This window comes from Neovison vison, chromosome 4, assembly GCF_020171115.1.
Source record: "Neovison vison isolate M4711 chromosome 4, ASM_NN_V1, whole genome shotgun sequence".
Lineage (NCBI taxonomy): Eukaryota > Metazoa > Chordata > Mammalia > Carnivora > Mustelidae > Neogale > Neogale vison.
The window spans coordinates 2740598-2755197 of record NC_058094.1 but is presented as its reverse complement, the minus strand read 5'-3'; the positions used below and the strand labels follow the sequence as shown (position 1 = coordinate 2755197).

The following is a 14600-nucleotide window of genomic DNA, read 5'->3' as shown; positions in this document are numbered from 1 at the left end:
TAGGAAGATGAGGTGCTCTCCCTGCAGGGCTGGGGAGGGCTTGGCCAGAGAGCCGGGCAGAGCTGCCCTGCTGTGTCTGCTACCTGGAAGCGTCTGGAAGCCGTGGGGTCTCTGGGGGCTTAGGCTCAGACGCTCGGGAGCTCGTTTCTCACTTGTGCTACTAACTGCGAGGCTGCAGCATGGCCTTGAACCCATAGGACTCCAGAGCTCTGGGTTTCTGTGCCTCGGAACAGAGAGGGGCTCGGTGCCTTAGTCCTGGAATTCCTGGGCTGGCGTGGCGACTAATAAGGGCCCTCCCCTGCTGGGCCCAGGACCAGCCCAGAGAACACTCCAGCAGGCTGCTTTACTGGGCACCTGTGAAAATGCTCGGAATGAGCTCATAAGCACGTGAGAGCAGCTGCAGTGGCCCGGAAAGGCCAGTCCACGTCCTGACCCCATGTCCTGTGGGTGCGGCCCTGTCGATCTCTAGATGAGGTCATCCTGGGTTAGGGTGGGCCTTAAAGGCAGTGACAGGTGTCATCAGAAGAACAGAAGACACAGACCAACACTCGCCATCTACAAGAGACGCACTTCAAATACACCGACGCTGGGGCTGGGGTGGTGGGGGGCGGGAGAGCGGGGGGAGCCGGAGCAAGCGCACCAGGCAGACAATCAGCACCGCTGGTTCCCATCCAAAGTAGCCTCCTGCTGAAGTGTGCGTAATGTGAAAAAGGCAGTTCAGTTCCTTGAGACGGTTACTAGTTCCTGAGAGATAATAACCCTGTGTGTAACACGCAGGGGTGAACGTGGTAGAACGATAGGGTAGAACAGACAAATCCACACTGGGAGTCGGGAGATTTTCACACCCTCCTCTCGGTAAGTGGGAGAACCAGTAAATAAAAACTTCGTGACGACACAAAGTTCGTCACTGTCTGCCAGTGTGACCTGACATTACAGAACACTACAGCCCACACCGCAGAATCCCCCTTCTTTTCTAGTGAACAGAGTGTTCCTCAAGCTAGATCATACACTGGACCATGAAGTACAAAGATTTAAATCTTACGGGACGTGTTCTCAGACCAGCCCAAACTTAAATTAGGAATCAACAGCAGCAATTCCCTCAAAATCCCCAAATTAAAATCATGATGGAAATTAAACATTACTTCCAAATAACCTAAAGGTCAAATAAAGATATCACACAGGAAATCAAAATAATACAAAATTCGTGGGATACAGTTAAGGCACTGCTTAGAGAAAAGTTATTGCTTTAAGTGCCTCTATCAGAAGAAAGGTTTAAAATTAAACTTCCATCATGAAAACTTAGAAAAAAAAAAAGCATATTTAATCCCAAATATGCAAAGGAGGGAAATAACAAAGATAAGACCAAAATCAATGAAATAGAAAGCAATCAACAAAGCCAAAAGTTGGTTCTGTAGAGTAATTGGTAAACTCTCATTAAACCAATCAAGAGAAAAGGAGCAGACACACAGCCACTCTCATGAACAAGACGGGCTGACCTCTTCTAGACATCAAAGCAGTAAGGGAACAGCTTTACAGCAATAAATTTGGTGAAATGTACAAACTATACAAGAAGAAATAGACAACCTTAATACTTCTACATCTATTAAGGAAACTGACTTTAGTCAAAAGCCTTCCCAGGAAATCCCGGGCCCTGTGGGTGTCACAGTGAATTCCAGCGCACCCTTAAGCACGGAGTCTAGGATCCCACAGAAGTCTGTTGGAAGGACAGGGATCACCTCCTGACCCATTCTGGAGACCAGCACCATGTTGTACTAAAATCCGACAGATCATCTTACAGGAAAATAAAAGTACACATTGGTTCCCTGCACAACACAGATGCAAAATGCCTGAACGAACTCTTAGCCAGTTGAATCCAGCAACATTGTGAACGGATAACAGAGCATGACCGAGTGGGGCTGGGCCCAGGATTGCAAAGTTGATTTAATAATCGACAATCTGTAAATGCACGTATTAAAGGAGAAAAGCCAAAGTGGTTGTCTCAACAGATGCAGGAAAAAACTGATGGAATAAAATTATCGTCCACAACAAACATTCCAGCAAACAGAGGGGAACCTCCTCAGACGAATACGGAGCACCTGGGGGAACCCACGGCGGACAGCCCACCTGACGGCTGCGGTCCGGCTGCTCCCCTCCAAGGCCGGGAACAGGCATGAGCGCTTTCATCCCCCCATTCCACACCGCACCGCAGGTCCTGGCCTTGGCACGAAGGCAAAGATGAATGACTAAAAGGCTGGACTAGGGGGTGCCTGGGTGGCTCAGTGGGTTAAGCCGCTGCCTTCGTCATGGTCATGGTCTCAGGGTCCTGGGATTGAGCTCCGCATTGGGCTCTCTGCTCAGTGGGGATCCTGCTTCCTCCTCTCTCTCTGCCTGCCTCTCTGCCTGCTTGTGATCTCTCTTTCCGTCAAATAAATAAATAAAATCTTTTAAAAAAATGTAAAAATATGACATGATCACATTCAAAACACATCTCATCGGAATAAATTTAATGAAGCAGATGCGCTAGACTAGTATACTAAGAACACAGAACAGTGCTGAGATTTTAAAAAGCCTAAATAAAAAAGTATACTATGTTTATGGATGAGAAGATTAAATACCATAAAGACGTTAGTTCTCTCCAAGTCAACCCAGTACATTCGAGGTACTTCCAGTCTGAACCCCAAGATATTTAAACATACGTACGTTGAAAATCTGACACACACAGGTGTACACACACACATGGAAACACCAAGTTGAATAGTCAAGATAACCTTGGAAAAGATCCAAGCTAGAGAACTCATACCATGTGATTTAAAGCTTCCCACCCCAGCAACGCAGCAGTGATTAAGACGGTAAGAGCGTGCGCATAAACAGATCGATGTGCGGAACAGGATGTAGACACAGTCAGCTGATCATCAACAGAAATCGCTGGACAGGTCAGTAGGAAGTCTTTGCAACAAACAGGGCTGCGACAACCAGGTAAATGTATGGGAACAGGAGGAAGCTCCACCCTAATCTCACTCCAAAAAATCTTCATTCCAGGTGGTTCATCTAGACGTAAAGCTACAACAGAACAGACACAGAACATCTTCGCAACCTTGGTGCAGATAAAGACATCTTAGAGAAAACACAATAAAAGCTAACTAGAAAAAAAAGTGACAAATTGAACATCATTGAAATACATCATTAAGAAGTTAAAAAAAAAAACCAGCTGGAAGGAAATATTGACATGCTAGATCTGACAAAGACTTACACTCAGAGCATGTGACATATAAAGAGCATCTACAAATCAGTACAAACAGCCCAATTAAACAATGGGCAAAGGATACTTTACCAATGGAGATAAGCAGATGCCAATTTGAAAAGATGCTTAAAATCATTAGTCATGGGGCACCTGGGTGGCTCAGTGGGTTAAGCCGCTGCCTTCAGCTCAGGTCATGATCCCAGAGTCCTGGGATCGAGTCCCACATCGGGCTCTCTGCTCAGCAGGGAGCCTGCTTCCTCCTCTCTCTCTCTCTCTCTGCCTGCCTCTCTGCCTACTTGTGATCTCTCTCTGTCAAATAAATAAAATCTTTAAAAAAAAAAAACTCTTTAAAAAAAAAATCATTAGTCATTTAGGAGAGACATTAAGCCACAGTGAAACACTACCCGACAGTCATCAGAGTAGCTCACGTTAGGGTCCCGAGAACGAACGCAGATGAGGATGCGAAGCAGAAGGACTACTGTGTGTGGCAGCGACTGCCCGCTGCAGCATGCAAACAGCATACCCTGGGGAGGTATCTCACTGGGGAGAACGTTCGCCAGTTGTTTCTTTTCCTTTTTTTTTTTTTTTTAAGGTTTTATTTATTTGAGAGAGCAAGTGAGCGCACAGCCGGGGCAGAGGGGTTGGGGTAGAGGCGGAGGGAGAGGGAGCAGCAGACTCCCCACTCAGCAGAGGACCTGATGTAGGGCTCGATCCCAAAACCCCGAGACCATGACCTCAACCAAAGGCAGACAGCAAAACTCATTTCAGTCATACAGCCGGAAGAGCCTCATTTCTTTCTTTTTTCTTTTTAAAGATTTTACTTATTTATTTGACAGAGAGAAATCACAGGTAGATGGAGAGGCAGGCTGAGAGAGAGAGGGAAGCAGGCTCCCTGCTGAGCAGAGAGCCCGATGCGGGACTCGATCCCAGGACCCTGAGATCATGACCTGAGCCGAAGGCAGCGGCTTAACCCACTGAGCTACCCAGGCGCCCAAGAGCCTCATTTCTGACGAAGAGAGTTAACCCCGGTTCCAGAGCTCCACACGAAGACAATTTCATAAAGAATTCACCGATGGGGGGACGCCTGGGTGGCGCAGTTGGTTGAACGACTGCCTCCGGCTCAGGGCGTGATCCTGGAGTCCCGGGATCGAGTCCCACATCAGGCTCCCAGCTCCATGGGGAGTCTGCTTCGCTCTCTGACCTTCTCCTCGCTCATGCTCTCTCTCACTGTCTCTCTCTCTCAAATAAATAAATAAAATCTTTAAAAAAAAAAATAAAAAAAAATTTTAAAGAATTCACCGATGGGGGTGCCTGCGTGGTTCAGTCTGTTGAGCATCTTGACTCTTGGTTTTGACTCGGGCCATGATCTCAGGGTCGTGGGATCGAGCCCCGAGTTGGGTTCCGTGCTGGGCGTGGAGCCCGCTTAGGATTCTCTCTCTCCTTCTGCTTGGTCCCCCCTCAATGTTTTCTCTCTAAAATAAATCTCTTTAAAAATTCAGTGACAAACCCTTCCAAACATATAAGGAAAATGTGTAAATTCTCTGCCAGGTTTTTTCATAAAAATAAGGAGTGAGCTCTTCCTTATCTCATTCTATGATAGCAAACGACTACCTTCCTACCAAAGCCAGACATTGCAAAGGAAAACAGAAACAAAAACAGGACCATTTCCCTTCATAAACATAAACATCTTTAACAACATTCTAGAAGTTCAAATCCAGCAGTAAGTAACGAGGATAATACGTATGACGGAGTAGAATCCATCCCAGGAAGGGAAGACGTGAGACCACGATGTCCTTCACCACATTAACAAACTCAAACACGGGCTCATCCCGACAGATCCAGGAAGAGCACGAGACGGGATCAGAACCACGAACCGGGAACAGGAAGGGCTTCGGGCGGCCCCAGAGCAGCTCCAGCGCCCCAGCAGACACTGCACGTCCCGGGCACAGACTCCGTCTTGCCCTCTGAACTCCGGAACACGGCGCACACCCCTCTCTCTCCGAGACTAGGAGAAAATGCTGATCAGGACTTGGGCCCTTAGAAACCGAGTAATGAGAAAAACCCACTAAAAACAGGACAAAATGTGGAGTTCAACACTGCACCGAGGAAGATGGCGAACACAGGAGATGCTGAGCGCCCGCGCGCCCCTGGAGCCCCGCTGGGCTAGCGCTGCGCAGCCGAGCCCTGGCCGAAGCTGGGTCAGGCGGCCTGGCCGGGCCGCGGCCCAGCAGGTGCAGCCACAGCACCCTCACTTGTCGCCGTGGGAACGCCGAGTCCTGGGCCCCCCACCAGCCCCTGGGAACATACAGTAGATCTTTTTTTTAAAGTTTTTATTTATTCACTTGAGAGAGAGAATGGGAGAGAGTGAGCATGAGAGGGGGAGGGTCAGAGGGAGAAGCAGACCCCCCGCCGAGCAGGGAGCCTGGGGCAGAACCCAGGACTCCAGGACCGTGACCTCAGCTGCAGGCAGGCACTCAAACAACTGAGCCCCTGGGCGCCCTACGGTAGCTTTTATTTATTTATTTATTTATTTATTTTTTAAAGATTTTATTTATTCATCAGAGAGAGAGGGAGAGAGAGCGAGCACAGGCAGACAGAGAGGCAGGCAGAGGCAGAGGGAGAAGCAGGCTCCCTGCCGAGCAAGGAGCCCGATGTGGGACTCGATCCCAGGACGCTGGGATCATGACCTGAGCCGAAGGCAGCTGCTTAACCAACTGAGCCCCCAGGCGCCCCTACGGTAGCTTTTAATAGTCAAACCACACACAGCACGCGACTCAGCAGCCCCGCTCCGGCAGCTACGGGGAGATCGGAAACTGCGTCTGCAGGAACCGAGAAGTGGCAAAACCCGAGCCCACCAGCTGCTCTGCGGACGGACGGACGGACGCTCGTCGTCGGGTCCAAAGCAGCAACAAAGCGGAACAGGCCTGAAATCACACAGGCCTCGCACGGCGGCGCACGCAGGAGGAGCGCGTCACACCGCGGGGTTCTCCGGTGACACAACGCAGACCCGGGATGGTCCGCTCGAAGCGGCGGGAGGAGGGGAGCACTTTTCCGTGTGACACGACCTCTGGCCGTGAGCGTGTGCGATGGACGTTTCTGGGTTTTCCTTTCTGTGGGGAACCACCCCGAGGCGTGAACCGCTGGGCCCTGCGTGAGCCGGGCCGGCGACGGAGCTCCTACTGCGCGTCTGTCGGGGCGCTGCGCGCTTCAAACCGGTCAGTCTCACTGCAGGTAACTCACAATCGATAAAGCTGATTTTTTTTTGAAGTATAGGAAATTTTTTATTTCCTACATCTCTCTTTTTTAAGATTTTATTTATTTGACAGAGAGAGATCACAAGTGGACAGAGAGGCAGAGAGAGAGAGAGAGAGAGAGAGAGAGAGGAGGAAGCAGGGTCCTTGCAGAGCAGGGAGCCCGATGTGGGACTCGATCCCAGGACCCCGAGATCATGACCTGAGCTGAAAGCAGAGGCTTAACCCACTGAGCCACCCAGATGCCCCAATAAAGCTAATTTTTAAAGCAAAAAGAAAATAATAAATCACAATCAAACTTCAATTATATACGTTACCGATGCAGTTTCCCAATTGGCGAGTTGATGCCCGATCTCTGCTCACTTCATACTGTGCAGCACCGTCCCGTGCCTGTTCGAGCTGCGGCAGTGAGGGCTTCAGTCCAGGACCCGGCCACCTTCTGCCGGGGAGCTGTGGGACACGTTAGTTGCCCCCCACCCCACCCCCCGCCCCCTGCAGAAGAACGCGAGCATGTCAGATCAGGCTTCCTCCCCAGGCTGACTGCTCCCACCCGACCAGGGTCTTGGGGGTATGTGTGTTTTCTATCATTTCTAACAGCCTGGAACAGATGTGTGTCCGCCTTCTGCTCTCTGGTTCCTCATCTAAAGATTATCACAGTCTGCTCCTTTCCATTTCGTTGGAAGTGGCCTAATGATATTAAAGAGCCACGTTAGTGGAAGCCAAGACTGATGATTACGAGTGGTGTCCAGAGTCAGAAACCAGATGGGAGCTCTGACAACTTCACTGTTTCACAAATAAAGTGTTCTCGTCTACGCATGTCCCATTTGAGGTGTCTCACTCTTCCCAGGAAAATCCTCAAGTGCATCACCGAGAAAAAGTAAATTAATGCTACACTTTTAGGAAGGTAGAGGTGATCTACACAGTAGATAGATACAAACTTCACAAACAAAACCCAGAAAACTCCTAAAACAAAAACCCTCTGTTCAAGTTTTTTTTTTTTTTAAAGATTTTATTTATTTATTTGTCAGGCAGGGATCACAAGTAGGCAGAGTCAGGCAGAGAGAGAGGAGGAAGCAGGCTCCCTGCTGAGCAGAGAACCTGATGCAGGGCTCGATCCCAGGACCCTGAGACCATGACCTGAGCCAAAGGCAGAGGCTTAACCCACTGAGTCGCCCGGGAGCCCCTGTTCAACTTTTTTTAAAAGAATTTATTTATTTGACAGAGAGAGACACAATGAGAGAGGGAACACAAGCAGGGGAAGAGGGAGAGAGAGAAGCAGGCTTCCTGTTGAGCAGGGAGCCTGATGTGGGGCTTGATCCCAGGACCGTGAGATCATGACTTGAGCTGTAGGCAGGCTTAACTGACTGGGCCACCCGGGTGCCACAACCACCCCCCCCCATTCATCTTACTAAAAGGATGTAGGAGACCTAAACGTGCAAATAAGATGATCAAGGTCTTACTCAACAGATCATGGAGATTGCAAACCCATGTGTGGTTCCATTTTTGTAAGAAAAAAACACATCAGCATGTGCAGAGTTTGGCGGGCTGCCCCCCCACCCCCCGTTTTCTGTCCCACCCAGGCCGGCGGCACCTGCACTAGGGGAGGCTGGCGGAGGCTGGGCAGACGGCAGGGGGCGCTGTGGCTCCAGGCGGCAGGAAGGCTTGCTGGCGAGGGTGCTCCAGGGAACTCCAGCCTCTGGCCCCCACCCCCTCTGGCCCCCACCCCCTCCCTCCCTGCTCCCTCCTTCCCTCCCCGGGCCCCACCCAGCCTCCTCTGCGCCGGGTCCTGGGTTCAGCTATCACTGGCTGAGTGGCCTTGGGCAAGCCCCCACCCCCACTTCCTCTGAGCCACGTTGCGGGGCGGGGGGGGGGGGGGGGAGCGCAACACCTTCCCCTGCCCAGGACCTCACCCAGCCCAAGGCCCAGGCACCCCGAACCTCAAGGCTTCAGCTACTTACCTGTGTGGCTGGAGGTACAGGCCCAGCTTCTGAGCAGCTCCCTCTTCCCAGGAGGGGCTGCCAGACCTGCTACCACACCTGTCCTGGGGCCCCAGCCAACTTGCTGGGCAGGAGTCACCCCCAACCCACCCCCCGCTGGCTGGGCCTGAGCTCCCACTTGGGTGCCCCCAGGCAGGGAGGCAGGCAGAGCTGTGACCTCCTTCCCCCTGACTGTGGGATCTGTCCTGGTGGCCCCCCCACCCCCGCTGAAGGTGGGGGTTCCAGCACAGACCCCCAGGTTTGGGAACTGGTGAGGAAGGGGTTCTGGGGAGACTTCCTGAGCCCATACTTTGTCCACACAGCAGTGGGCCTGGGGGCTCTCTGCCCTCCGCCACCAGACCCACCACGGCTCAGGATGGGGGAGGGGGGGCCTGGGTCCCCAGCCCAGCCCCAGGAAGGCACAGGGAGGGGCTGCGGGGAAGTGATTCAGACACACCCACGTGGTCACCTGGTAGGGAAAGGTTTATTAAGATTTAACCACAAAGTTACAGCAAAACAGACCCAGGGAGGCCTTGGGGGGAGACGGAGCGTTCCAGACAGAACCACGTGCAAGACAGAACCCAGCGGACACGCAAGCTCGGTGCACCCAGAAGGAAACGACACGGCCGATGCTCGACACACAGGCACACCGACGTCCGGCCCCTTCTTAGCACCCAATATAAAAACTTAATATGTGGTATTATTCTTCTTTATAAGTGCTTTTCCTCAGAAGACACGGTGTGTCTAACACACACTTATATTGTTGCTGAAACCAGCAAGAGTTGTCACACTACCCAACTTCATAAGTTGATAAAAAAAGTCCTGTGGCAAGTTCACAACAGAACTAAATAGCGTCGTTCCCAGATGCCTGGGGACTTGGTCCTGTAACAAGAGGCATTTCCATAAAACGGGTCCTTCTGCCACCAAGAGACCGTCTCAGTCCACAGCATTGGAGACGTGCCCTGCCCCCAGCCCGGGGAGAGCGACGGGATTCAGCAGCCCCCCCAGCCCGGGGGCTCCGGAGCACGGGCTGGCCAAGAGGCCCTCTCAAGACTGGGGGGGCTTGGGCCGGGACGGTGGTGGCTGCTTCCCGTGAGGGGGAAGGGAGCAGCTGAGGCTGGGCTCCCAGATGAGAGGCATGTTCAGGGCCGGGGCTGCACCGACCCCACTCCCAGCAGGGGCTGGGCGGGTCCACCGCCAGCCACATGCCCACTGCGGGAGGAAGCAGGCCGGCGGCCCCCCAGGCCCGGAAACAGGAAGGTGGATGCCTGCGGGTGCAACACGGGGAAGACCGGCCTGTCCCCGGCATGAGCCACCCACGAGGCCGGGCCACCGGGGCCCCACCCTCCCCAGGGTGACAGGAGCCGGACAGCTGGCAGAAAGGAAGGTTCGGCTACGCCTGTTTGAGGCGGTGTCTGGTGGGAGCTGGTGTGTCACGAACTCGGGCAGTGACAGGTGTCTCCACCCCCAGCTGCGGCGGCCCCCCACAGACACGGGACAGGAGCCACTGGACACACTACGTTAGTGCCACGAGGCTAGGCCGCGGGGGTGGGGGGGTGGGCTCACAGGCCCAGCTCATGTCCTGCTTCCTGCAGCCCCACAGACAGGTGGGCCTTTGGGGCAGGGGCTCAGAGAACCCCGTCCCCCCACACTGACACCTGCAAGAACACACCTGAGCACCTCTGAGGGGGGCCTGGCGCTCTCGGGGGACTCCAGGGCGGGGACAGACGCTGCAGGCCCTTAGCCACCCGAAGGTCACAACGGCGTCACACAGAACAGGGAAGCAGGCGCGGGGGTGTGCTGCCCGGCCTGACCCGGAGCCTCCCCGCCCCCACACAGGCTCCAGCACGGACCAGGCTTTGGCTGCACGGGTTTGGGTCATCTGAGACCTTCACTTCGTTGACTTTTACAGGGAACGAAAGAGCAAGTCAGCCACGTTACCCTGTTTTGGTAATCAGCCCATTTCCAGGATACAGGAACCAACTGAACAGAACCCCTCCAGGGCACACTCCCAGCCCACGGACCTGTGCCCATGAGCCCCAGGGCCACCTGTCCTGGCACCGATACCTGCAGGCCTGCCGCAGGACCCTCGGGCACGGGCTGAAGATGGCCCGCTCCGGGACACTCTCCTGCTGGGTCCCCACCAGGTCCGCCCCGGCTACTGCATTAGAAATCACCCCCCACCCCCCAACCCTGAGCCACAGAGCGCAACTGTGTGCCAACGGCCAGCTCCTCCTCACGGCTCTTAAGACACTCGAGGCTCTCGAGTCAGTGCGACCCTGAAATCACCTCCCCGCGTGGGTGGGCCGAGCGCCCTCTGTGCTCCCGCCCGGAGCGAGGGCCCAGGAAGGCAGCTATGGAGAGGGACTCCGATCCAGACCACGAGGCACCTCCCTCTCCTCACAGGTCTGCACCCTGACCAGACCCAAGAGTGAGGAAGCACCGTCAGGGACATCCACGTTCTAGAATCTGCTGAGGCAGCCCTGCCCAGGGCCGGCTGGTCCTGGGAGGGGCGCGGCTTCCGCTTCCAACACAGCGTCCGCTGGGGCCCTTGTTATTTCGGAGCATGGTGGGGGAAGGCTGGGACGTCAAGGGTTAACATGCTTTGTGGATGGCAGCCCCACCGTAAGGCCCTAGTGCCTGAACACCAAGACCTGGCCAGGCCCCAAGCGCAGGGCCCATGCAGCCATGGGGCTCCCACGTCTGGGAGCCCCACCCCCCGCCCCAGAGCGGTCCTCCTGACCCAAGACATGCGCTTGCTTCGCTGCACACCTGGATTCGGGACTTTTCCAGCCCCCACCCCCGACCCTGGATCAGCTGCTCTCCTGCCACTGGCTTTCCTGGCTGTCGGGAGCAGGTCGGCCACTCGGACCCTGCGATCAGGAGGACCCACGGCGGGAGAAGCCGGGGCCGGAAAGCCACCAGGGGGATGATGGGCTGAGCCGGAGATAGGGACCTGTCCTGGGGGCCCGCCCAGCTGGAGCAGGAGACGGGGGCTTCGCACCAGGCCGGGCGGACTCTCCCTGTCCCCGCTCCGTGTCCACGAGGCCAGCCTCTCGCGTGAACACGCGCAGAACGCTCAGTACCCGGCGCCGGCTCTGGGAGGTCGGCTCTCCGAGGGGAGCTCCTGGGCGGAAGGGGACCGACGCAGACCCAAAACGCCACCAGCGGCTGCGAGACGCGACGTGACCAGAGGGCGGCCAAGCACACGAAACAGCCAGTCCTTGGAATACACAGAAAATTCAAGTAATTTATTTAAAAACTGCTTAGTCTCCTCTTGAAATATATATATACGTGTATATATCTGCTCTAGAATGATACTGCGGCATGATTGTTCATGCATCTGAAAGTTCTTCATTAAAAAAACAAAAAAAAACAAACTTGAGGCAGCGAAGTATGACCATCGTCTGTGTCCAGGTGACATCAGGAAGCTCAGACCGATCGTTCCAAGTGAGAGGAGCAGACACTGCTCCGTCGTGAGAGAATGGTCTGGAAAGCATCCCCAGCAGCTGCGGCGTCTGTCGACCGCGCGCCTTCCCCCAAGTCTGCGTTTGGCTGAGATGCTCAGAGCGGAGGCCGCACCAGGTCCTGCGGGGGAGGGGACCATCCTCAGGTCCCAGACACTCGCATCACTTCGCCACTGCCCCGACTCCGGCGTCGGGTGGGCCCAGCAGGCCCGAGAGGTCAGAAGAGGTCAGAAGAGGCCGGGGCCGCGTCCCACGCACCCGAGGTAGGCCTGGCGGCAGGTCCCAGGGGCCGAGGCCGCACCTGGAGCTCTGCCCTCATGATTTCCCCAACAAATGGTTTAAACACGAGTCAAAGTGCAACGAAAGAGTCCATCTCCTCTCTGGGGAGCTCCGGACAAAGATGACGAGGTCGGGGGTCCAGGCGCAGACATGGGCGTGCACCTGCAGGGGGCCTGTCTGCTCCCTGGGGTGCTGCTGGCTACAGGTGCCCGTCCCAGCCCGTCGTCCCCGCAGGCCACCCCCAGTGGACCCTGTCCCGCCCACCAGGTGCCCGGGGGCCCTCCCGGCAGCACAGGTTCGGGATGGGGGTGCGGCTGCCACTTCCTGCTGCCCAGAGGCGGGCCTGCCCCCGGTGCCATCAGAATCTCTGAGGAAAAGAAAACATGGTTTCCTTAAGAAAACCAGTTTTGAGAGGAAAAAAAATTTTTTTTTTCTAAAATAATGATAAAAATACTCTCCAATAATGGCAGCACCAACAGAACGTGAGATCTGACACCTGCAGGCCCCCCAGAGGGCGCAGAGAGGCCCAGGGACTGGCCACACGGCTGCTCTTTAATCCGCAGACCGCAGGCGGCGAGCCACAGCACGGACTTGTGGTTTTCAATTATGACCTTGGAAATGAAAATCTTATTTTTCTCTGGATTGCTTGTGTCTAGTGTAAATCTGCCTTACGATTTAAAAACATGCAGAATAATATACCTGCGAAATTAAACAGTTGAAATCAGAAGCTCCTTTTCAATTAAAAAAAAAAATTTCAAATGATTTTTTTAATCGTGGAAAAAGTAATCAGTGTGGTGTTTCTGCCCGGAGGCCCAGGCCTACCCTAGAGCTACCGCACCCCCACCCGTGTAGTGAAGGAACTCTGCTTTGTGCCGTCACCAGAGCCACAGTGACCAACCCGCCCGCCATCCCCAACCCACCCCACCCCAGGAATGTGTGCGCACAGGGGCGAGGCTCAGACCATCGACTCCGTCTCCACCAGCCCCTGCAGGCCCTCCTTCCGGGACAGGGTCAAGACGGTGGGCTTCTGGCTGCCGTCCCCGCCGTCACCCGGCGGCCGATCAGACAGGCCCTCCTGCTCCTCCTTGGCCTCTTCCGACACCTCCGGGTAGATCACCAGGAACGTGGCCGTCAGGAAGCCCAGGAAAGAGCCCACGGAGGCCACCATGGGGATGACGCGCACGGTCCCGACGGCATCGACCACACCTCCGAGGGCAGACGCCACCAGGATCTGGGAGATGTACACCTGGCAGGACAGGATGGCACAGTCGATGCCGAAGCCGCGCTTGGAGTTCCCGGGGCTGTGGTGGACGTACTGCAAGAGAGAGAGCCCGCGAGTGAGGGCCGCGGCGGGGACCGGCCCGTCAGCCGACACCACCATGTTTGTTTGAACGTGAGCTCAGAAGTCTGGAAACAGAACTTGCCTGCCGTTGGCTGCTTGGCGACCACTCAGCCTGTCTCCCCGACCCCGTCCCACTTCTATTCAACACTGTATTGGAGACTCTGGCCATTGCAATAAGGCAAGGAAAATGGAAAACGTGTTAAGGAGTGGAAAAGAAAACATAAATCTCATGGTGGGACAGTGTGTGATGTCCAAAGTGTCTACGGATGCACTCGAAGATTAGTAGGAGAACGCAGCGTCTTTGTGGGTAGAAAGCCTCCACACTATCAAGTTCGTAACTCTCCCCAAACTGATCTATACAATCAACGTACTTCCAGTGCCAAAGCCCAGAAACTGCTCTAACACTCAGATGAAGAGTAAACCGTCAGGAACACCCAAGATGATCTCAAAAAGCAAAGATGAAGGACCCACGGCACCAGATTTCGGTCTTACTATGAAGCTACTTTAGAACAGAGCACTGGTCTGGGAACAGACCGGCCAGTGGAGGAGGACAGAGGAACCAGAAACGCCACCCCCCACAGACCGGCACCCAGCTCGGACAAGGTCGGCACCGCAGTGCGGGCAGGGACCAGGTGGCCCTCATGTGAGTGGCACTGGGTCACATAGCTACCCGGACGTGGGGAAATGAAGTCACGCTCCTCTACCACACACACACACACACACACACACACACCCGTATCCCAGATGGACTGCCAACACGCACGGGACAAGGGTGCCACCCAGTGCCACGGCCAGCAGAGTGCAGCACAGACTGTGGCCGGCAGTGAGACCGGGAGGGAAAGAGCCACGTTCTGCAACCACAGGAGGGAAGCACAGGCGTGAAGGCAAGGCAGACACTCTGGGTTCAAACACTGGCAAGAGGATGACACGGGGTCAGAGGTGAGGACAAGGACCAGCTTCCTGTTGTTGCCATGTCTGCCTTACTCTTTCCAGTTTGTTGTCCAAAAACCCACTCGCGCTGTTCGCTGACAGTGTGTGCACTTT

At 54.7% G+C, this 14600-nt stretch overlaps 1 protein-coding gene across 2 annotated transcripts in view; it reads right to left on the bottom strand.

The window, feature by feature from the left end:
- Positions 1-11692: 11692 nt before the first annotated feature.
- SLC45A4 (solute carrier family 45 member 4) overlaps positions 11693-14600 on the bottom strand; it is a 68743-nt gene continuing 65835 nt past the window's right edge. For both annotated transcript variants that reach the window (XM_044244866.1, XM_044244865.1), the window contains exon 8: positions 11693-13529. In XM_044244866.1, coding sequence (XP_044100801.1) covers positions 13170-13529 — 360 coding nt within the window. In that variant the 3' untranslated portion in view covers positions 11693-13169. The remainder of the gene's footprint in view (positions 13530-14600) is intronic.